The sequence below is a fragment of the Pseudorca crassidens genome, chromosome X, assembly GCF_039906515.1.
Source record: "Pseudorca crassidens isolate mPseCra1 chromosome X, mPseCra1.hap1, whole genome shotgun sequence".
NCBI lineage: Eukaryota > Metazoa > Chordata > Mammalia > Artiodactyla > Delphinidae > Pseudorca > Pseudorca crassidens.
This window is the reverse complement of record NC_090317.1, coordinates 1,739,185-1,762,689: the sequence shown is the minus strand read 5'-3', so window position 1 is coordinate 1,762,689 and position 23,505 is coordinate 1,739,185. Positions and strand designations below refer to the sequence as shown.

Here is a 23,505-nt window from a genome sequence, read left to right as displayed (position 1 = left end):
TGTTTAGGAATCTGAAGGCCTCGGTGAGAGGTCTAGAGCAGTTTGTGGGGAAGTGCTGCACTGCTGGCTTGTCACGGCCTCTGCTGCCTGGGACCCTGAGCGCAAGTTGCACACCTGGGCCCTAGACGTGCCAGGATGTACGCCTCCGGGAAGTTCAGTGTGTGGCCACGGTGGGTTCCCATCTGGGCTAAGATGCTCTGGGCTGCTTGTCTACGTGGGCGCTAGATTCAGGAGACCTGCAGTGTGACTTTTGAGGGCACAACTGCATCTTAGTTCTTTGGGGCTAATGTGACGACTCTCAGCTGTGTGAACAAGGGAGCAGAGTATTTTGTTCTGGACACAGTTTAAATCTGGGCAGCAAGTCTGGGGTGCTCTGAAAACCATGTTGAGAATAGAAGAGAAAGCTAAAAGGAGTGGTTATTAGGAGGAAAGATAGATCTGGTAGACATGTCGAAACCAAGGCCAGTGCAAGTGGAAGCAAGGACTTCAGAGCACTCTCCCCACTGGAGCAGAAACTGGACGGTCCCCTTACACCTTTGCTCCCAAAATGTTTTTTGTTTGTTTGTTTTTTGTTTTGTTTTTTGCGGTACGCGGGCCTCTCTCTCACTGTTGTGGCCTCTCCCGTTGCGGAGCACAGGCTCTGGACGCGCAGGCTCAGCGGCCATGGCTCACGGGCCCAGCTGCTCCGCGGCATGTGGGATCCTCCCGGACCGGGGCACGAACCCGCGTCCCCTGCATCGGCAGGCGGACTCCCAACCACTGCGCCACCAGGGAAGCCCCCAAAATGTTTTTATATGTTACACACACGTATGTGTTCACATGCACATGCCTGGCCCAGCACACAGGCACCAGCCACGTGCACGTAGGCTTTTAGCCTGACTGACCTCTAGGCTTAAGGTCCTCACAGGCCTGAGGGAGACTTGTGAACCCAGCAGAGGCGTCTGGTGTTGGTACCATCCTCCAGCAGCTGCTCCCAGAGGCTTGGGGCACAGGTCGAAACCCAGAGAGTTAAAAGGTACAAGGTCATTGGCGTTTTATTTTAACACAGCAACACTTTTATTGCTTTTGAGGGTTTCGCTAGAGCAGACCTCATCCTATTGCACAGCTGTTTCATTTGGCAGTTTAGAAAGTTGCAGTTAAAGCTTTCTTCAAAGCAAAGACAAATGAAATGCCCAGTGTGATTGAAGGTAAAGGAGTGCAGGCTTCAGAGGGACAGGGTCCGTTGCTTTTCCTCCCCGTGTGTACCATCTGTGATCAGCAGCTGTGTTTGGATAGTACTTCCGGACCCCAATTTCCAGAGATCCTTTGGAAATCCTGATCCACGGGGCCCCATCTATCAGGGAAGTCAGAGCCCAGCCCTTCAGAAACCCGAACAAGATGGATACCCACTGGTCATGAGGATAGTTGCAGAGAGCTGGAAGCTGACACAGAGCTAGCTGGGGCGATCCTGTTTGTCTTAAAGCAAGGGGAATGGAGTTCCTAAGGCTCGACAGGGGCCCATAGTCGTTCCCCCTGTTCTGCAAGCTTAGTAAACCCAGGAGACGGGCACCCACTGCGGAGAACTGCATGCCCGGTCAAAGGCTTCTTGCAATTTCTTAAGGGTTTCATCGACGCTGTTATTGACCAGTGAGAGGTCAAAGTAGTGAGCATACTGGCCACGGATGGCCTCGGAGTCCTTCTGCAGCTGCTGCAGGGCTTCCGTCTGTGGAGGAGACAGAGAAAGGGAGGGAGGGGGAGAGAGGGCGTCACGGATGGAGCAGGGATCCACCCGTCTGCACCCCAGCACCACCGACTCCAGTAAAACGTACAAGTACAGTGAGATTGTGTTTCCCCTCTAGCAGATTTCACCGAAGATGAAACTGCATAACGTGCTCCTGGCATAGGGATGACCTCTCTCAACGTTCCCAACACAATCCTGCCTGGAGTCTCTCCTACAGATACATTTGCACGTGTCAAACGCCGTACGCACAGGGCCATCGACCGTCGTATTATTTGTAATAAGTTTTAAACCTAAATAGCCATCAAGAAGGCAATGAGGAGACTAAATGAGTGTCTGCTACATCCACACGATGCGAGACCACACAGCTACTGAGAAAGACCCGGGGAGGTCCCCACGCACAGGTTCAGCGCAAAGCAAGGCGCCTGCAGGGTGGGTTTGGGGCGGCTCGGCTCTGGGGAGCGGGGAGGCCTTTCAACACGGTCCTGGCCTCCTTCCCGCCCCTCCCCGCACAGCACGCACCACGTGGGCCCAGGGCCGCCTCTGTTCTTCACAGTCCCTGCCCTGCCCCCAGATGCCCCTCTTAAGCCCATGTCGCACCAGTGTCAGGATCTGCTCTTCTGGAACAATGGCCTGGCTAGTGCATTAACAACTGTGTGCTGAACAGACGGGACAGGCACACGTGCTCTGGCCCCTGGCCGGGCGGGAAGGGGACAGCAGCAGGCAGGGTTAGGTTTAGGGTCGGGAAGCTGAGCTCTGCCGGCGCTCTGGCCAACGATCCGGACCGCTGCCCGGTCCTCACGGGCCTGGAGAGCGGCCCCCACCACCACCCAGCACAGACCCTTCATCCCACCTGAGTGCCCTGGTCAGTGGGTGCGATGAACACAATGAAGGGTGAAAGTTCTGCCGTCCGAACGATCTTCAGGGTCTGGAAAAAGGGAGTGGAGGAAGAAGAGAGGGGAAGAAAAGGAGTCAGCTGTCGTGACGGACCTTTGCGATTGGCATCTTCGGGCCTCGCCAACCCCCGCACCGTCTCCAGCATTTCTGGTCCTGCTGTTCTTCCGCCAGGTGATCCCAGGGAAAGCTCGTGGCACAGATCTGCACTCGCGGGAGGGTCCCACGAGCTGCGCCCTTCAGCACCCTTTTCCCATCTGCTCCTGCCTTCCATGCCTACCCACCTGGGGCTCAATGTCAAGGATGGCGATCTTGTCCTGCTCGTGGATCTGGTGCACTGTTTCAAATTTGGTGCCAAACATGTTGCCCTGGTAGCTGCCAAACTCCAAGAACTCGTTGGCAGCGATGCTCCGCGTCATCTCCGCTGTGGAGACGAAGTGGTACTCCTTCCCGTCTTCTTCACTCTTCTTGGCCGGCCGTGTCGTATCTGTGCACGAGAACCCAAATCCCTGAGCAACTCAGGGCCTCCTGGGCTCCCGAGGGCTCGGACGCTGGCGTCGCCACCGCCACCCCAGCTGCGTTTAGCGCACGGAGTTTCCCGGAGGGGTGTCTCACACAGGACCCCGAGGGGCTGACTTTGGGAAACGAAGAGGACCAGGAAGTCCCCCATCCGCCCAGAACACATTTAACTGTCAAGAGCCAGAGTACCATCCTCCTCCCTTTATGAAGAAGCATCTCTCAAACACCAACCCCAGGGACACGGAAGCTCAGAAATGAAGAAATGACAGCTGAAAATATTTTAGAAACAGATCTCCGGGCTACAGTCAGGATTTCTGGGAAGTACACTGAAAGTCTCCTTTTCGTTGTTTGGAAAGAAGAGTACTCTGGTTTGCTTTAAACTCACACTGCTAAATGCTGGAATGTCCTTAAGTCGCAACGTTTGCGACTACTCGTGTGAGTGATCCTCTGAGTAAACCGTGCTACGCGTGCTGTAGCTTGAGGCGCGGCCCCTGGCCGCCTGCGTCATCCTCTGGTCTGCCTCAACGGGCACCTTCTCCTCAATCCACAACTGCCGCGCGTCTTTCTTTCCATCTTATAAAACGATGACTCTTCTTTGACCTGAGTTATCCTCACCTCTTACCCTTTCTAACTCACTTCTCATTCTAACTTACTGAATGATGGAACTGTCGTGGTTATTTCTACCTCCAAGGCCTTCTGCTTTCTGACCCCAGTGTGCCACTCTGTCCTCAAAGGCAAAATGGAGAAGGAATAAAAAAAATACAAATAACAGGTTTAGAATCCAGTTTTCTACACAGATTCGCTCCTGGGAATGCAACTAATCTAAGCGTCCGCCTGACTGCTGGCCTGACCCTTCTACAGCAGCTGCTGGGGTTACGGGGGCCTTACTGAGCGCTACTTTGAGAAAACATTTCATGAAAATTGGTGGCTGTCCTGTAATTTCCTTAGCCACTCAATGGACCGGAAGAGAGCTCTCAGAGTGATTTAGGCATATGAGAAAGTGTTTATAATATAAATTAAAATGAAAGAAAGTAACGTAAGTTTTTAATAACATGTTATTTGTTTAATCTTTCAAAGCAGTATAAAAATGTTGACCGCTGCTTCTCTTATGCAGACAAACAGCACAGCTACTTTTTTAGTGGGAGCAACTATGGGCACAAATTTGTATCTTTCCAAACTGGCTTTTCTTTTTATAATCAAACATTTTTTTTAAAAAAATCACAAAGGAGGGACTTCCCTGGCGGTCCGGTGGTTAGGACTCAGCGCTCTCACTGCTGGGGCCTGGGTGTCATCCCTGGTCAGGGAACTAAGACCTTGCAAGCGGTGCGGTGCAGCTGAAGAAAAACAAATCACAAAGGAAAAGACAGATGACCGTGGCAACGTGTCCTTGAGGCCCCCCGAGCTACTCACACGGGGCGGGGTACGCGAACTTGTCCGGGCTCTGGCTGAGCAGGGCGCTCTTGATGTGGCTGCGGCCCACGCCGCTGGCTCCTGCACAGACAGAGGAGATAAAGGCTTCCATTTCTTGCCCCAGGCACAAAGGTGGGGCTAGGAAGAGGAATGGGATAGGGGTTTTCATCTCTCAGACCCTCGAGATGAGCTACAGGTCAAAGCGAGTTGCGTGGCTTCTGGGCTGGTGTCAGGAGGACCGGGCGCTCCAGGCGCTGGGGTCCCAGTTAGGATTCCGAAAACAACTGGCATTTCCGCAGAGGAGCCAGCTACCACATGGCATTTTCTGTTTATTTCTGAAGTATATTTGCCTTACTGGACTCTGAATGGAACTGACTTTTACTGGAAATTTAAACAGAACCCTCATACAGGTCCTCTAACCAACTCATGTTTTCACTCTAAAGATGGGGAGGACCCGGAAGCATAGGCCTGGAGCACCCCTACTGCCGCCAGACGGACAGACAGCCCGAAAGAGTTAGTTGCTGAAAACCATGTGAGGTTTACCCTATGTTGTAACGTGAACCCGGTAAGGACTCAGAAAACTCCTTATATCTGTTCCACGTGGAGGACCCAAGACACCTGCCTTCCCGTTTCCTTTTCTTCCTCACTGCCCTTGTTTTTTTGTTTGTTTGTTTGTTTTGTTTTTTTGAGAGAGGGAGTGAGGGAGGTTACGTACTGCAGGCAGGGAAATAAGAACAGAAATGCAGAGATGTACTCTAAGTGGCAAAGCAATGAGAAGATACCGATGAGCACGAGGGTCTTCCTCTTGAACGCAGGGAGCCGAACAACTTCCTCGTAAGAAACAACATCCAACTGATCAAAAACTAGAGACAAAGAAAAGCAAGCCGTGTTCATGCCAGAGCTGGGCACACAGCGAAGGCTGCGACCGGCTATACCGGCTCGGACAGCATCAGGGACAACCTGGATCGTGGATGCCCTTCCTTGGGGTCTATTTTTTGGTTTTCCCAACCCCCGCACCATATAAACTCAGCACGGCTGTTGGTCAGTCCTCTGGACTCGGACTTTCTCTAATCTTTTGGCCCCCAACCTCTCCACTTCTTCTCCACAGTTCGTTACCCGACGCGCCTGTCATCTCCCCTTATCTCCAGCTCGCGCTGCTGTCCCTTCCTCTCTGCCACCAGCGCGATGCTCCGGCCACATCTGCCTCACTGGAGGCCCCTGACATAGCTTTTAGGCCCTGTGCTTTGCTCCCGGCAGGAAGGAGGCACTCAATAAATAGTGGCGCAACCGCAGACTATTCTTCACTTGCTGTCTACAATCCACTCAAACGCATTTACAATGCTCATATATTTCCAAACATGGCAGCTGAGGGGCAAAGTGTGAATCAGTTCTAAGGAAAACAGGCCACTGTCTGGGGCTGCTCAGACCCTGCAGTTGGCCACACTGATGGCACTGATGTACTGAGAAGGGTCTGGAAGACTGTTGGGTTGGCTCCCTGGGGGTGAGAACGATGTGCCGGGCAGCGGGGAGGCTGGGGAGCGTACTTGCGCTGTGCTTGGCCAGGTACTTGTCTTTGTACTTTTTCTTCTTCCCGAAGGGACTGCAGCTCGGAGCCTCACTCGGAGCAGACTGAGCCCCGCTCGCCACGCGCCTGGAGGGAAGAGATGACCGAGGACACTGGTGGCTTCTTGGTGTAAAAGCCCGGGGTCATTCGCCTGTGCCGTCCCTTCTACACAGAACCCCCAGACCCATGTGCCTCCTGCCCTTTGTGTCATCCCAGACCCCGTCCTCCTCCGGCAGAGAAAGAGGGGGCTGCAGTCCCAACGCGGGCTTAGGGACCTAAAGCTTAGGCAAGGCATTTGTGGCAACACAGATCCACGGATGAAGGGAGAGCCAGTCGTCCTCCTTCACCCATAAGGGCCAGTCAGGCTCATCAAGGCATCATTGGCCCCCCCACCCCGCCCATTCTTCCAGGAAAAGTGGAAGGTTGGCCCGGTTGAGAAACAGAAACTATACACAGGATGAGATTTCCGTAGCTGAGCAGCGTGGCGGCCATGGGTCCCCGCCATTGGCAGCTCACCACTCCTGCAGCTCGGGGGAGGGGATCAGGCCCGCCGACCCCTGGGAGGATCCTTCCACCCGTCCCTGCCACCAGTTGCTGTCATCCTTGTTGATGATCTGGATGACGTCCCCGGTGACGAACTTCAGCCCCGCCTCCTTGCAAGGGATCAGGTTGTCCTTTTTGGGATCATAGTCAAACTGTGCTCTCATGAACATCTGAAAAAGAAGGCTACTATCTGAAATGCACTTGTTTCCTTGTGAACGCGCCCGAAGTCCTGACCCCACGATCTACTTCTACACGGAAGCTTGTCAGTTACAATACACGGATACACGTGCTCACCATAGCATTATCTATTAGAGCGAAATATTAGAAACAATCTGATTTTCCAAGAATGGGGAATTAATTAAATACGGCCATCTACAGAATATATTACCATGCAACTATAAAGATCAATTTGTAGAAGAGTATTTAATGTCCTGGGAAAATGCTGCTGATATAACATTAAATGAGAATATCATTAAATAAAAACAATACCTAGTACGCTTGAAATTTTAAAGGAGTATTTCTTTCTACATAGAAACAAAAAAGACCGAAAGAAGCTATATCAGAATTTAATACCAGTTACCTCTGCTAGGAAGATTAGGGGTAAAAATCCAACCCAAAGAAATAAAGAAATAATAAAGAGCAGAAACCAGTGAAACACAAACTAGAGTTGAAAGGATCAAGAAAGGCAACATTGGTTCTCTGAAGACTCATGAAATTAAGGCTGATTAACAAACTAGAGAAGACACCATTTCCCAGCAGAGAGCACAACGTAACACCACTATCACAACGGCCAAGATGAAGGAAAAAAGCCCAGATAATTCTAAGTGCTACAGTGACCACGTGGAAGAGCTGGGACTTGCAGCCGTGAATGGAAAACCCTGGAAAGTAGTTCGGCAACATCGTGAAAGAGGCACGCAGCCTAAAGCTCGTCAGAAATGCACCAAAACTCAGGTACAGAGAGGTTCATGGCAGCACTAAGTTTTGTAAGAACTAAAAAGCTGGAATCACAGAAGGCCCTCCAGAGCACAGTCATACAACAAATGAAGAAGAAGGAATCACCTGTTGCTACAGCACAGACTTCACACCGAGTGAACAAAATGAGACACTAAAGGATTCATACTGCATGAGTCAATTTACACAAATTTCAAAAAGGGGCAAAACTTGTCTCTGGAGTTAGAAGTCAGGGCTGGCGGGACTGGAAATGGGCACGGGGACTCTTACGGTGCTGGTCACGTGGGTGTGTTCAGTTTGTGAAAATTCATCTACTTTTACACTTACGATTTGTGTCCTTTATTGTATATGTGCCCATATATACCAAACCTTCAATTTAAAACAAGTTTTTTAAAAAAGAAAATTATACCATCATACGATAAGTGACCCGTGACAGAAACTTCAGAGTTATTTTTTTAAAACTTCCTTCTTCCACATTTATCTGTCAGGGCCCCGCAGCCTGCCAGTTTGTAACACATGTTAGTTTGGTTCAGAGAGTACCAGGCAGCTATGCTTGTTGAGATATTTACAATCACATCACTTCAATCAAATTCGAAGAATACACACTGGGCCTGAATCCTGCCATCATCACAACAGAGAAGATGGTGCCACCTACCTGCAGTGCAGGAAGCCGATTTTGCTGGTTGGGAATTACTTTCAATGAGATCATTCCTTTGGTTTCTTTCTATTAAAAAAGAAAGGTGAAATAAAATCGTCATGTAAAACGAGCCGGGGTGACTGGGGGTTTCATTAAGTCATTTTTCCCCTCCCAAAGCCCTGGGCATTTTTTTCCCAATAGCCATCTTTACTGTGCACTTTGAAATCTTGTGGCACAATGCTTCCTCCAAGACAGAAGTGTCACGTGCCCCATAAACCAGCATAACAAAGAATAACGAACAAAGGCTAATAGTCTTCCCTCCTCCGCGCAGTCGACCCCCAACAGGTCCCCAGAAGCACTAAAATGAGCACGAGCAGCCACACATTTCTCCACACCAATAAAGGGCCAGTCATGTGCCTAAATACTTACACACAAATTCAGACGTGTATTTTTGCTAGTTGTTTTTAACAAAAATGGGATTATACTATATGCATTACTCTATGACTTGCTTCCAGCTTGATACATGAAGACCTCACTCACTCTGTCTCATGGCTCTGCCGCATCCCTTGCTCAGCCACCATCCCCATTACTGGGCGTGTCCACCGTTGCCAGTTTTTTTAATTACAATCTGCTGCAGTAGACACCCTTTAACGCGTGTCCTCATATATTTGCATTTGATTTATACAGAATAGAACCCCATGATGGAAATGCAGAGTCAAAGGATAAAAACAATTTTATAGCTATCCTCAAGTTACTTTTCTAAAAAACTATAAAAATTCCACTCTCACCAGGAGCATATGGGAGTCCCTCTCCCCTGAAATTCTTGCCAGAATTACATGTTAACGTTCGTTTTAAATTTCTGCCAATCTGATGGGTGGAAATTATTTCATGGTTGCTTCATTTTGTAATTTTATTACCATAACCAAAATTGAGCACTTTTCAAGAGCTCATTGGCCACATGCTTTTTCTTCTTATATATTTTGCCCAGTTGTCTAGTTGGTTGTTTGTCTTGTGAAAGCCCAGAGTCCTAACCACTGGACAGCCAGGGAACTCCCTAGTTTTTTGTCTTTTTATACAAAGTTTAGAAGCACTTTAAATATTAGAGTTGTTAACTGTCTACCTATTACATGCACAACAAGTATTTCTCCAAGTGTATTGTTCATGGTAACTTTTGCCAGGACACAAATTACCTTTTACATAGTTGATTTTATTTACGTAAATCAAAAAGAAGCACAAATGTTGAATGTTCGCATACTTGAAATGGTTTTTATGCAAGACGAAGGGATACAGCTGTGCCATCGGCTCAGAGAAAACACGTGCATCACGTTCTATTGAGAAGCAACCATTAGGCCAAACTGCTCCTCGTGTTGGTGACCATGAAACGATCCAGCCAGTGTCCCGGTGGGAAACAGGTGGCCCACTCCAGAGGGTGGGAAGACGCTGAATGAAGGGTCTGGGGCACGTGGTCCGACACTGTTTGCAATTGGTGGATATGTCTTGTAAGAGTCGAATTTTCATCTACCTGTTCTCCCTGCAGTGTTTTCTTTTCTAGTCTTTTCTTTGTGGAAGGAACTGGGTCGTTGGTCCTATAGAATTGCTCGTAGGTGGGTTATGCCTACTTCAGAGTTATATCTTACAAACCCCTTCACCCTCCACATTCATTTACCAAGGTCCTGTCCATTCTATTTCGGTTGTTTCTTTTCTTCTGCTTGTTTTGGGTTTCATTTGTTTTCCTTCTTCTAGTTTCTGTGGGTAGAAGCTGAGGCTGTTGACTGAAACTTTCTCGTTTTATAATCCAGGCGTTTCCACCTTGGTCCGAGTTCAGTGGCATTCCACAAAATCGGATACACTGTGCTTTCATTTCTATTCATTTAAAGACAGTGTCTAATTTGCCTTGCGATTTCTCCTATGGCCTGTGACTTCTTTAGAGGTGTGTTAACTTCCAAATATTTAGGGATTTCCAGGTATCTTTCTGTTTTTTATTTCTAATTTCATTTCATTGTGGGTGGACGGTGCATTTTTGTATGGTCTGAATCCTTTAAACCTGTTGAGGCTGTCATGTGGCAGAGGGTACACAGTCTATCCTGCAGGATGTGGCAGTCCTGACAGTGTTTGCTTCAAGTATTCTGAATCCTCTGTCATCAGGTACATGAATATTTAGGACGTGAGGCATTTCAAGAAGCAGGGTAAACCCGGTCCCTGTTATTTCATCTGGGTCAGAGGTGAGGTCTATCCTTAAACAGCCATGCTTCAGAGCTCTCTAAGGTTGTTTCCTCAGCTCTGGTTCAAAGTAAACTTTTCCCTAAGTTGCTGTTTTCTGCTTCATTCCCTGGCTGGTACCCTGGCATCTCCTTGCTGAGTGCCTGAGGGGTGCTTCCTACCAGCCGTGACCAATTACACCCGACTACCCCACGTGTTTTTTCCTGCTTTGGTTACAGGAAGGGTCTCTGCTGTGTTCAGGGGCGGACAGGGATGGTGAAGAATCTCGAGAGGCAAACACCCAGCACGATGCCCGGCACAGCTGCGTCTAAAGAGCACATTCAACGTTTCACCTATTACAGCTCAGTTGTTCTCTGTAACAAATCTATGACATAAGAACAGCAATTACTACCATCTTCATTTTACAGATGACCTAGAGAAGTGAATTCACCTGCTCCAAATCACAGGGCTGGAGTAAAGGAGAGCGGGATTCAGAGCTGCCATTGCAGTCCAATGCTCTTTCTAGACAGACACTCTGGGTCTTTTGCCTTGTTTTAGAAGTTTACTAAATGAAGACAGAGAGCTGTCATTTCTTGCACAGAATAAAGATTAGCAGTGGTAAGAGGCCCTTCAATGAGGTATAAACACTTTCACAGAAAAATGAGGTACACAGACACCAATGCGGATCGATGCTTCACGAAGACAAGGGCATAGTGAATACCCACCATTGCCTTCTGCAGCTGATCTACTGAGTGATTAGTCACGTTCGTGCCGTTGATTTCTAGGATCTCATCTCCGACGTGAAGGGAGCCTACCAACAGAAGAACAAACGTTCAGACGAAAGAGGTGTCAACAGAAGTCAAAACGCCACAGAGAAGAAACCATGATCTAGAGCATGTTGTACGACAGACTGTAGAACACACAGGGTTGAAACCATTCAACCATGAGAGATGGGAATGTTCTGTTCATGGCCTTCAGGGACCTAGCAAGACAGGCACTTGACGGTTTAAGATTATGTCATCCTCCTTGACCTCAGGACTCCAACTGCAAAATAAAAGCACTTGGTCCTGAAAGTGTCCTGGAACTAGAGTCCCCCTGACGTCAGGGGGCTATGACACAGCTGAACACACTCCAAGGAACAAGAAAGCTCAATGTTTCTCTGTTGTTTAGCTAAGACCTCCAAATGCTACCAAGTGGTAAAGTTAATCGCTGTTTAGATTCTATGTGAAGAATGGGTATCAATACCTGTGCTACCCTTGATGCACAGAAAAGCACTTTTACTCAATGACGCATCTGCAAATTGACGGCAGCTTCACATGGCGATACAACAGTTACTTGTCGTTATTTGTTAATATCTATTTTCTCAGTTTATTTTTTTTTCTTTTCTTTTCTTTTCTTTTTGGCCGTGCCATGTGGCTTGTGGGATCTTAGGTCCCCGACCAGGGATGGAGTCCGCACCCTCGGCAGTGAAAGCGCGGAGTCCTAACCACTGGACCGCCAGGGAATTCCCTATTTTCTCAGTTTAACTGGTAGCCTCAGGAGGTCGAGATGGTCTGTTTTCTTCACTGCTATGTGTTCACAGTCTAGTGCAAGGGGTTGCATATAGTAGTTGCTCAAATGTTAACTAACTGCAGAAGTATTGGCATAAATAAGTGTATGAGAATGCTCAGAGGGAGCGACAGTGGCGCTGGGCGATTCATCATTCGAAAGAGCCAGTCATTACGGTACAAAAAATCTCTCGGCACGCACACAGATGCTCCCTGTTTTGAACACTATAAGCTTCGTGCCCCTCGGCCCTGGACAGGGAGTAAAGGATGAATCCCTGAACAAAACACGCCTGCACCTTGTCTGTGAATCATGCCGCCGTGGAGGATTCTGGCCACCGTGCAGGACTGCTTCTCATTCAGCTTCAGCGTGATTCCCTGGAAGACAGACGAGGGCACAGCAAGCTTAACTGCAAGCTCCTTCTGAGTTGATCTTTAAGACAACTTAAGGCAACTTCTTGGGAGAAATATTTTGTCTGCACACGAGGTGTCATCAGTTGGCAGGGGCAAGAAGCCTGCCATGAGGGGCCTGGGGTGGGGAGGAAGAGGGATTACCATGGGCTCCGCGGTGACCTTCTCGAACTGGATGAGCCGCACCTTCCGAGCCTCCTGGCCCTGGACCCGGGTGGGGCTCCCCGGGGCGGCGGGCCCGTTGGTGTACATGTCCTCCGTCACGGCACTCAGCTGGGGTGACACAGTCTGTCGGGTCAAAACAGCAGAGAAATGTATGAAGCAAGCAGCCGTCGGGTCGTTGTTGCGCGTCCAAACCCCAAAGGCTCAGCAAACCAACGCTTATCTCCTAAGGCTGGTGGCCAGTTGCGTTAGACTTGATGTGAAGCATTATTTATCCAAGTGGCTACCCCTGCCATCAGCCCGAGACGACACATCAACTGTGACCCCTTGACCCCGACCATGAAGACAGCAATGCTGGACGGATTACACTCTAGAAAGATGTCTTTAGTATAAATCTGAAGTAATTTAAGGCCCGTGGCCTTGGCAGGAGGGCACACAGAGGGATGGATTTTGTAATCCATGGTGTTGGGTCAACCCCGCACAGGCCAAGGGCACGTTGGTCCCCACATCACTTTATATACAGAACCAGTTCCAAACGTGCAAGGTAAAACCACCAAGCTTTGAGAAGAAAGCACAATACATCTTCAAAACCTGGGAGGAGGCAGAGAACTGTAAAAAAACCGAAAGCTAAAACTACAAATACTTTAAAGTTAAGAATATCTGTTCGTGGAGAAACTCCACTGAGACAGGCAAAGGTTTAGTAGACACAGAGAGCAATAATCAAACAGCATACAACTGATCTCATCAAAACTAAAAACTTCTCACCAAAACTAAAAACTTCTCACCAAAACTCTCAGCCTGAGAGTACAAAGACTTATACCTACAACATGTAAAGAATTCTTCTCACTCAATAACAGGATGATGAGCAATGAAAAGATGGACGAAACGTCTGAACAAACTCTTCACTAAAGGCCTATGAAGAGCCAACATCACCGTGATACCACTCCGCAGCCACTAGGGAGCCTACAGTGAAAAGGACAGATGTTGGAAACGCCCAGACATCGCCGGTGGGAACGCTAAATGGCGCAGCCCCGTGGAAAAGAGTGTGGCGATTTCTTATATCAAGTTAAGCATTCATTGACCCTATGCCCTGGCAACCCCACTCCTAGGTGTTCACCCACGGAAAGGCTTGCACACAGAAGTTCACAGCAGCTTTATTCACTATAGCTGAAAAGTCCACCTGCAGGAGGAGACCATTCATGCTGTTTTAGAACAAGCAAAAAAAACTACAGTAAAAAAAATTTAAGACAGTGGTTGCCTCTCATAGGATGGGAAGGGGTAGGCTGGGTAAGGGCATGACAGACCTTCTGGAGTGGTGATGTTCCAAACTGTGACCAGGGTTGCGTTGCACAGGTGTATGCATTTGTTAAAACTCATCCAGTGCATTTCACTGTATGTAAACTTAACCACAAAATTTAAAAAAGAACCATAAATACTGAACCCTAGCCGATGGTATGCATGCTGAAGCTTTTAGAGGTGAAGTGTTCTGATCTTTGCAACTTATTTTGAAGTGCAAAACAAAAAAAAGGTGAATGGATGGTTTTGGGATAGATATGTGATAAAGCAAACATGGCAAAACGTTAATGGTAGAATCTAGGAGGCATGGCTAATGGAAGTTGCTATAAAATTGTTTCATCTTTTCAGTGAGATTGAAAATTTTCAGATAAAACATTGGAAGGGAATGGCACTAAGACAGTGACAAGGCCATGGAGCAGGGAACTGGAACCCTCGTGTGGTGTCCTACTGTGGATGCACTTTGGGGTGCTTCCAGGTTTGGGCTTTTAAGAACAGTGTCGCTCTGAGACCACAAGCCAACGAGAATAAGTGGCTGCTGCACAATATGAATAAATCTCCTTGAAACGCTCCTTCTCCTGATACAACAGTCAATCAAAAACCATATGCAGAAGGAAGAAGCCCGACCCTGGTTTATGTGAGGATTGAGTTGAAAATGGATTGTGGCTGCAATCCAGCCACACCTGGGGGTGCCCCTCAGAGACCGTGGGGAGGAAGATCTTCCCAATGGGTGGAGCCGTGAGCAGGACACCTCGTCAGCCACTTGGTGGCAAAGGAGAAGCGGGAATATCCCCAGGTGGGAACAGCTAGACCTATCTGTCTGTCTACAGAATGAGGGAAGTACTGACAAAGAGAAACTGCCTTGTGTAGCAACTAGAACTTCGAAAACCTCTCATGCCGTTGAGTCATGCGGCACTGCTATTAAAGCAGAATTGTCTAACAAAGGGCCATACTTAGGAAAGTGACTTATGAGACCTGGGAGCCCAGAACCACACAGAACTTCAAGGCCGTCTACAGTAGATAAGCCATTAATACAGTCACCACTGCATCTGTGCGGGGGCATCCTGGCACACAGACACCATGTAGCCCTGAAAAGGAGGTTCAGAGGTTAATCTGGAAGACATATTAAGTGGAAAAAAAAAAAAGAGTGAGGAAAGGTATGTTATCATCAGCATAAACAGTGAAAGATAAGAATATCTTCATATTTGCTTGTAAATGCATCATCTCCCTCTGGAAAGAGACATGAACAACAGGGAGGAACTGGGTGACTAGAGAAGGAGGTGAGAAGTAAACTGTATTCGTTTCATTTCAAATTAATTTCTAAACAGGCAAATGAAAGCTTATTATTCCTAAAGCCCTACAGAGTACAATGCTTTCTATTCTGGCAAGATAGAATTTTCCTAAGTGACTGTGATTTAGGTTCAAGTTGGCAGCCTAAGTACTTGCGTGTAGCCTGGACCCTGTTTAAATGAGACCAAAGGGGGAGGGTAAATAGAAACCCACAGACAAAAAACAGGAAGTCATCAGGGATGAGAGATTTCAAAAATTTTTCCAGAAGACAGCAGAGCCTGGAACGTGCACACAGGAGGAATTGGCCGGGGCAGAACGGGCTGGGGCTCGGGCTTCTGAGAAAACGTCTCCTGAAAAGCTGCCCACCCAACCTACAGCTCCACTTTCAAGGCAGGAAGAAGGAAGAAGGGCCAGGCCAGTGGCATCTGTCCCAGAACTTCCCCAGTGGATATCTGCTCATGGCTCATCAGCCAGAACTGCAGAACACAGCGTGCCCATCCCAGGCTGCAAAAGGGGCTGAGAAAATAAGAACTGAGTTGGGCATCTTGCCGCCCCGAACAAGATCAGGGAAAAGCTGGGTCAGCAAGAAGTGGACTAAAGCTGTTGGGTCAGCAACCGGTCAGAATAATACAAAAGCCTTCACTAACTTTCCCTTTTTACAATCTACCTACAGCAAGTCACGAAACGACATTAAGGTCCACACACACATGACAGAGAAGAGATGAAGGGAAGGGCTACCGATCCTGTGACTACAGTGAGAGGGAAAGTTGACGAAGGAATGAATGTAGAATTTAAGGTTCTGCTTTATTTTGTTTCGTTTAGTAACAATCAGAAGACCCGTCCCTGTGGAACCTGCCCCCCTGCAGATGGGCACATGCTCTCCAGCTCACTCTCCACGGCACCCTGGGAGGAAAGCTAAGCGTGAGCTGTGGATCCTCCTGCATCTGGGATGTTATTTTTTACCCACAAGTGGCTTCACTCACCCGATCCCTGCAGGTTACATGAAAAAAGTACCTCTGGACGACGTGTAATGTACGTGATGTAAGGGCACAGGCCCTTGAACAGCTGAGACAATTTTGAAAAGGAAGACAGTAGAAGGAATCAGTCTACCTGGTTTCAAGATTTATATGGTTACAAATAATCAAGACGGTGTGGTCTGGTAGAGGGACAGACATAAAGATCAATGGAACAGGAGAGAGAGCCCAGAAATAGACCCACACAGATACGTCCAGTTGATTTTGACAAGGTGCAAAGGCGATTCAAAGGAGGAAGGGTAGTCTTTTCAACAAATGATGCTGCAGCAATTGGACACCCATAGGCAAAAAAAGAAACACTGAACTAGACTTTAAAATGGATCATGGACTTAAATGTAAAACGTAAAACTACAAAACTTTTTAGAAAAAAACAGTCATCAGGGTTTAGGGCTAGACAAGAGTTCTTAGACTTGGCACCAACAGCGGGATCCATAACAGGAAAAACTGATAAATTGGAAAACTTTACCCCTGTGACAGCCTATGTGAAGATGATGAAAAGACAAGATGTGGACTGAGAGAAAACATTCCCAAAGCCCACATCCAATGGAAAACTCTAACATCTAGAGTACATAAAGAATGCTCCATACGCAACAATAAAAACAATCTAATTAGAAAACGGGCAAAAGACATGAACAGATATTTCACTAAAGAGGATATGTAAAAGGAAGGATGGCAGATGAGGACATGAGAAGACGTTCAATGTCATTAGCTATCAGGGAGAAATGCAGATTAAAACCATAATGAAATATACCACTACACACCTATCAGAACAGCTAAGATAAAAATTGGCGACAAGACTAAATGCTGGTGAGGGTGCAAAGAAACTGAACCTCTCATCCATGGCTGGTGGGAACGTAAAATGTTACAGCCATTCGGGAAGAGAGTTCGGAACTTTCCTAAAAAACTAAATGACTACTTTACAACCCAGCAATGGCACAAGACAAAAGTCTGTGCAAAATGTGTACATGAAGGCTCATAACAGCTTTATTTGTAGTAACCCCAACCTGGAGACAAGGAGAACAGCCTATAATAGGTGAGCAGTTCGACAGACTGTGGTCTATCCATACCTCGGGACGCTTCCCAGCAATAAAAAATTGCATACAATATGATTCCAGTTATATAACATTCTAGAGATGGCAAAATTATAGAGGAGGAGAACAGATTAGTGGTTGCCAAGGGGACACGGGGAGATGTGACTATCAAGGGGTGGCACCAGGGAGGTCTCTGTGCTGATGGAACAGTTCCATATCTTGATTGTGGTGATGGTTACATATATTCAGACATGTGACAAAATGGCACAGAACTACACTCACACGTCATACCAATGTCAAGTCCATGGTTTTGATGGGGTACTATTTTTGAGCTTGTAGTAGACAGAGGAGAAGTTATTGCATAAAAGAACTAGCAAAATGGCTGGCAAGTCGCACTTGTCTGCAACCGAAGAGCTATAACTAAGAGCACAGTACCAAAGAACGGACAGAGGCAACAACCAATCCTTGAGACATCTGCAGGGTACAGGATCAGTTTCCAGACTCTGGGATGGGTAAGTAAGAGGCCACAACACACAGTGACCAAAGAGTTCCTCAAAGCATTGCCCATGGCGACCTGGAACCATGTGGTTAAAACTCTTCAAAGCTAGGTAGCTATTGCCACAGACCCATTTAAAGAGAATGAGATCAAATAGCTCTCTAAGTAGACTCAAGAAAACCAGAGGAAAAGCAGCGTCAAGCTGGAAGGAAGAATTCTTTCTCTCAAATTAAGCATCTGTACTAGTTGTATATTTTTACCATGCACATGTGTTAAGAGATTGAATGTACAGAATGAGGAATTCAAGGATTGCTGACTGAATGACTGCTGTGAATACACAAACAGCTCAAGTCTCAAATCTCTGGCCTCAAAGCATGAAATAAAACTTAGGACTTTCCTTGATCCTCACTTACAAATCTTTTTTCACTAGTAGTTGTGGGGCTGAGAAAGCTGAAAACCAAACTCAGAAATTAATCCTATGGATCTATCAGCATCTACCATTTATCTGTGTCAGTAACCAAAGCAGGTACTGGTGGCCATAAAACCTGAAAACATAGATCAGATTATTTTATCATGTGCCGTAAAGTACCATCAATAAACCACTTATGATGATTCACCTGTGTTTCGAGACGCGCTGGGCCCGTCTACAGTGACAGGTTCGAAAGTCTCAGTCCACGGAAGACAAAATGACCTTTGCAAGGGGCCGACGCCTACGTGATTGTGTGCCTGGAACAGGCAGATAAAGCGGCACCCTCCGCTCATCGCCTTCTCATTCGGCTCCATGACACAGATTGCTTTTAACACGTCAGCCTTTAAATTAAGGACTCAGCACCCAGGAAAGTTCAAGACTTGCTATCTCAAAGGCTGGTCTTTTAAATGTGCTTATTCATCAAGACGTCCCCCTTCGAGATGACTCAGAGCCACTATCATGCTCACCCAGAAGCTGCAAATGATGAGTAAGATAAACGGAACCCTCCGACGTGGCGACCAAAGAACCAACTAGCAACAGTGAGGCTTCCCTGACTGCTCAGCAAGAGGGGGCCAGCCTCTCCTCAACAGCACCTGACATGCAGGAAACTCCCTCAACCAGCCCCCTGCACCCCTCACCACAGACAATCCCAGGAGCAGGGCTAGACAGACAGACAGATGTGCACGGAGCCAAGGTGCTTCCTTGACCCCAGCCGTGGGTCTGAGACCACACCAAAGGCAGGACACGTCCACAGAGTTCAGCTGGCCCAGACCCAGCTTTGAAGAATGGGAAGGTTACCCGCCTGCCACTCAGGGTAACTAACTTGTCCAGGTTGACAACTTAGACTGCAGTCTGTCCCCTGTCCCATCTGTCCATCCGTCCACTGGCCACGTGCCGGGCACCTGTCCTGCCCCTGAACTGCTCTAACTTTTCTTGTTTCCATAGCTGGTAATACATTCATTCCAACGTGCTACAAATATTTCGTTTGTTTACTTTGTCGCCCCAAAGCTGAGCCGTCTTTCAATCCTTACCAGCCCACGACCACCAAGTGATGCTGAACAACGTGGTCAAAGGTACTAGATGGCATTTCGCAGAGTTCACTTCACAACTTTGAGACCAGCCTTCTTCCCCGCCGCCCCAGCAGGACGGGGGCAGCTCTGCAGCCTCTCGGCCTTTAATCACACACACTGCTGGGGTGGCAACGCCTGTGCGCTGAAACCCCCTTCGGAGGAAACATCTGCAGCGGGTTCAAAGGGCAGAGGCAGTGGCTCAAAGGAAGTTGGGATTAAAAAAGAGATGAAAAACAAACTTGGCAGCGGGTGGCTTTCCCACCCAAACAGTCGGATTAAGAGCCGGTGACAGCGAATGGAGGAAAGAACAAACATTTGTTCAGCCTACTGTTAGGCTCCTTGCCAACTGTTTCCATGTGGAGACTTAGAAGAAGGCCCAGGCCAAGAAGGCAAGTGATCGCCGCAGACGGCAGGCAAGGTCAGGCTCCACTTTGGGAAAGAAAACAAGAAAGACTATGAGAAAACCAAGAGGGCTCAAGGTACCAGAAACAGCTGAGCACTGTTTCACCACAAATGACAAGAGCTGGGGAAGCGTTGGGGAAAGAGGAGCGCCTCCGAGCCAGAATTTTCCGGCAAGTGACTTTTGAGCAAAAACCTATACAGACGACCCTTGAGCGATGACGGGTTTGAGCTGCACGGGTCCACCGACACGCGGATTTTTCCCATAGTAAACACTGCAGTGCTACACAATCCGTGCTTGGTGGCCTCCGCGGATGGGAGTTGTGGTCACAGAGGAGCCGTTCCAGCGGCAACTGCGTATGTACTTTGCTCATGTGTATTTCTCTATGGGAAGGAAAAATGGAAAAGTGAAGACTCAGAAACGAGAATGTCATGTTACAAAAGTTGTATTCTGGTTCCCTAATTCAGAGCATTTCTTCCCATTTCCCACCCCTGGGGTCACTTCCCCTCCTTTTTTAGCAACAGTGAAAGATTTGAGCAACTCACTGCTTAGGGGAAAAAAATCTCTGCAGTCAATGAAATGTCAACTGATTTCATCTCCCTTTGCCCCAGGGGACATTTGGTAGCAGTGTCTCAAGACCCCCGTCAACCCTGAATGTCCCCTGCCTGGAGCGCTATTCGCCAGTGACGTCTTGGCCCCTGCACAGCAGGTGATGCTGCGTCTCCCCGCCCAGGAGCCCACAGACAGCTCTTCTGAGTGGAAACTCACCTGCAGCCTGACATTTCTTAGGTCATTTCCCATGTGGGACAGGCCCAAGTGAACTTTCAGGGACTTTCAACGTATTGCTTCAGTTCATGGGAGAAGGGCTACTTCAAACAGGACTGAAGAGAAAAGTAGGAATTTTACAACCAATCTTATGTGCACTAAGGGATTGCAAAAAAGAACAAGGTCAGAGAGAGCTCATAAAACGTTTCTCCAAGGAAGGAAGCATGTACTTAAATATGGGAGACAGGCTACACTTCAAACCTACTGCAAAATTATATTTTGACAATACTTTTTTTTTTTTTTTTTTTTTTTTTTTTGCGGTACGCGGGCCTCTCACTGTTGTGGCCTCTCCCGTTGCGGAGCACAGGCTCCGGACGCGCAGGCCCAGCGGCCACGGCTCACGGGCCCAGCCGCTCCGCGGCATGTGGGACCTTCCCGGACCGTGGCACGAACCCGTGTCCCCTGCATCGGCAGGCGGACTCCCAACCGCTGCGCCACCAGGGAAGCCCGACAATACTTTTTCAATACCAAATGTCGACTATAATCAGAGGTGAAACTTTGGGCTTCCAGTCTTTAGAACTTTTATAGAAAGCAATCTCCCTAAATGAAGCCTTTGGCAACGTGAGTTTATGAACTCCTTTAAAGCCAACAACTTCCTTACAACTTTTCTTGGTTCTTGCCAGGACAGCAAAACGTGCTACTGCTGCTGGACAGGCGCTACGTCAGGTCAACATCACCGCAAGCCTCTAAGCAGGTCCACTTTACAGAGAAGAGAAATCAAAGGCACAGGCAGAGCCCAGGGTTGGCAGCAGAGACTGCTAAGAGCCCCAGAGGGAGGGTGAACGTCAGGAAGTGAGAGTCAGCAGGTTTGTGGGGTCTGGCCACCTTTCATCGTGTGGAGATTCTTCTTCCAGTCTCCACACCTCGGCAGGTCTGGACGCTTTGCATTCAGTGCTTTACCAGGTTTTCTTATTTCATGTTCAAATCCTTTCATACACTCAAGCAAAGTGACTAAGCAATAGACTGTATCTGGTATTTTTGCAGGATCAACTCACAGCTCCACAAAAACTGCTTATTACTCAGAGGGCAGTGAAAGGGCCTCTTTTCAAAACCGCACACGACTTCTCCAGCCTCCCCACCAGGCGCAGACAGGTCTACACAGGGTCTGGGCACGGAGTTACAGGTGACACTCAGGTTTTGCTAAGTGAAAAGAGCCAGAAAGAAAAGCCTGCATATGTTTGGAGTCTATTTATAAGACAGTCTGAAAAAGGCAAAGTGGTAGTGTTTTCCAGAAGTTGCCAGGGTGGCTTCCAGGTTTCCGGGGAAATGAACCTACAGGACCATCAGGGAACTTTCTGGAGTGACACAAATGTTCTACATTATGATTACGGTGATGGCCACATGATGGGATGCACCTGTCAGATGTCATTGAACTGCACAATCAAACCCGTGAATTAGATGTATGCTAGAGTAAACCTCAATAAAGTTTCCAAAAGAAATTTAATAAAGAGAGGTGGTTTTTTGGGGGGGAGTGAGTTAAGGCTCAGCCAAGTGAGCTGACTGTGGGGAAGAAACAAAAATCCCATGTCCAAACTTGTGAGGAACCAAGTCGTTTTAGAGCCTGAGCCCCTCCTAGGGTACATGCTGCTGCATAACTTCCAATTTTGTCTTGGCAGCTGAATAACCAAGGCCTTCCCCACGGGTTCACCCTGACTTGCAATGACAGACAGGTGTGAATGCGGAGACCTGAGCTGATGCCACCCAGCCCAGAGTCCACAGCTCCACAGTCTGCTTTACTTTGCGGATCTTCAGTTTCCTCATGAGTGAAAGCGGATGGCTACGCTGAATCGCATGTCCACCTCTTAAGTCACTTATTAATTCAGCAAACATTTCTGAGGACCCACTTACCAGGCATTTAAAATGTAAAAAGTGAGTGTGAAACGGCCCTGCCCTGGAAGATCTTGTAGTCTAGGAAAAAGATTCACACTGTGAGTTCTGAGGCTGAGTTATCAAAGGCAAGATAGCTTCTGCCTGGCCCTCTGTCTCTGTCTGCGTGTCTCCGTGGACATCCTTTCTTGGAACCTGGCCACTGTGTTGTGAGAAGGCCAGGGGACATGGAAGGGCTGCTGGCCGGTGCTGCTGATGGCTGACAATGAGACAGAGCGTCGGCCTTCGGATGAGTGAGTGAGCGAGCATCCTGGTGGCCGTGCCCTTGTGGGAGAGACCCTGAGTGACAACCTTACCTTGCTGGGTCCTCGCCACACCCAGAAGAATTAGAGATAACAAGAAAATTATCAACCCTTCCCTCTGGGAATCTTTGAGGATGGAGGTGATGAGCTATTTATGGGCCATCATAGGAATCTGGGGGGCAGAGTTACCTGTGAGATGACTGCCCACAAACAGACACAGGGGTCCACCCACCTGCACCCCAGCACCAGGGGCCCTGCCTAAATGCACAGGGACGGTGAGTGAACACTTTGGGGCCAGCGTTGGCTTTTACAACCCTTTCTGCTGACACAACCACCAAGCAGTCCTACTCTCGATCTGCTCCTTACAGTCTTTCTGTGACCCTGACTTCCGTCCACGAAGAAGTTTCCCTTGACCTTAATCAGCTCTCGGTCGAGGCCGCGGCCTCTCCCGATTCTCGCCTAGAGGCGCTTCTGGGGGCCACCAGCCACCGCGCCCGGAGTCCCGCCCGAACCCCGCCGCCCGCCGCGGCCTCCACCCCGGGGGCAGGACCCCCGAGGGCAGGGCGGCGGGCGGGAAGGGACCGCGGCCGGAGGCGCGGCCTAGAGACGAGGACCGGCCCGCATCCCGCGCCGGGCCCCGGGGGCAGCTCACCTCGGGCCGGCTGCGCTTCTGCAGCAAGTGCTCCAGGTAGAGGTCGGAGAGCGCCGTGCGCATGGCGCCCCCGCTCTCGCCCTCGCTCGCCTTCAGCGTCATCTTGCGGGACCCGGGACGCCGGGCGCCGGGACGCGGGGACGCGGGGACACGGGGCCGGACAGAGCCTGGAGCGGCAGGGCCCCGGGCCTGCGGCGCGGAGGCGGCTGAGGCGGCGAAGGCGACTGGGAAGCGGCGCGGCTGGTCAGTCACCACCCCGCAGGCT

General features: G+C 48.7%; 1 protein-coding gene across 1 annotated transcript; it reads right to left on the bottom strand.

The window, feature by feature from the left end:
• Positions 1-1,032: 1,032 nt before the first annotated feature.
• On the bottom strand, positions 1,033-23,505 carry MPP1 (MAGUK p55 scaffold protein 1). The gene is made up of 12 exons (XM_067724507.1): positions 23,241-23,505; positions 12,534-12,677; positions 12,278-12,356; positions 11,160-11,245; positions 8,254-8,322; positions 6,621-6,817; positions 6,085-6,191; positions 5,323-5,403; positions 4,541-4,621; positions 2,896-3,098; positions 2,571-2,645; positions 1,033-1,702 (listed from the first exon to the last, which is right to left on the bottom strand). Exons 1-12 carry the CDS (start codon positions 23,340-23,342, stop codon positions 1,526-1,528), a joined length of 1,401 nt encoding a protein of 466 aa, XP_067580608.1. The 5' UTR covers positions 23,343-23,505; the 3' UTR covers positions 1,033-1,525.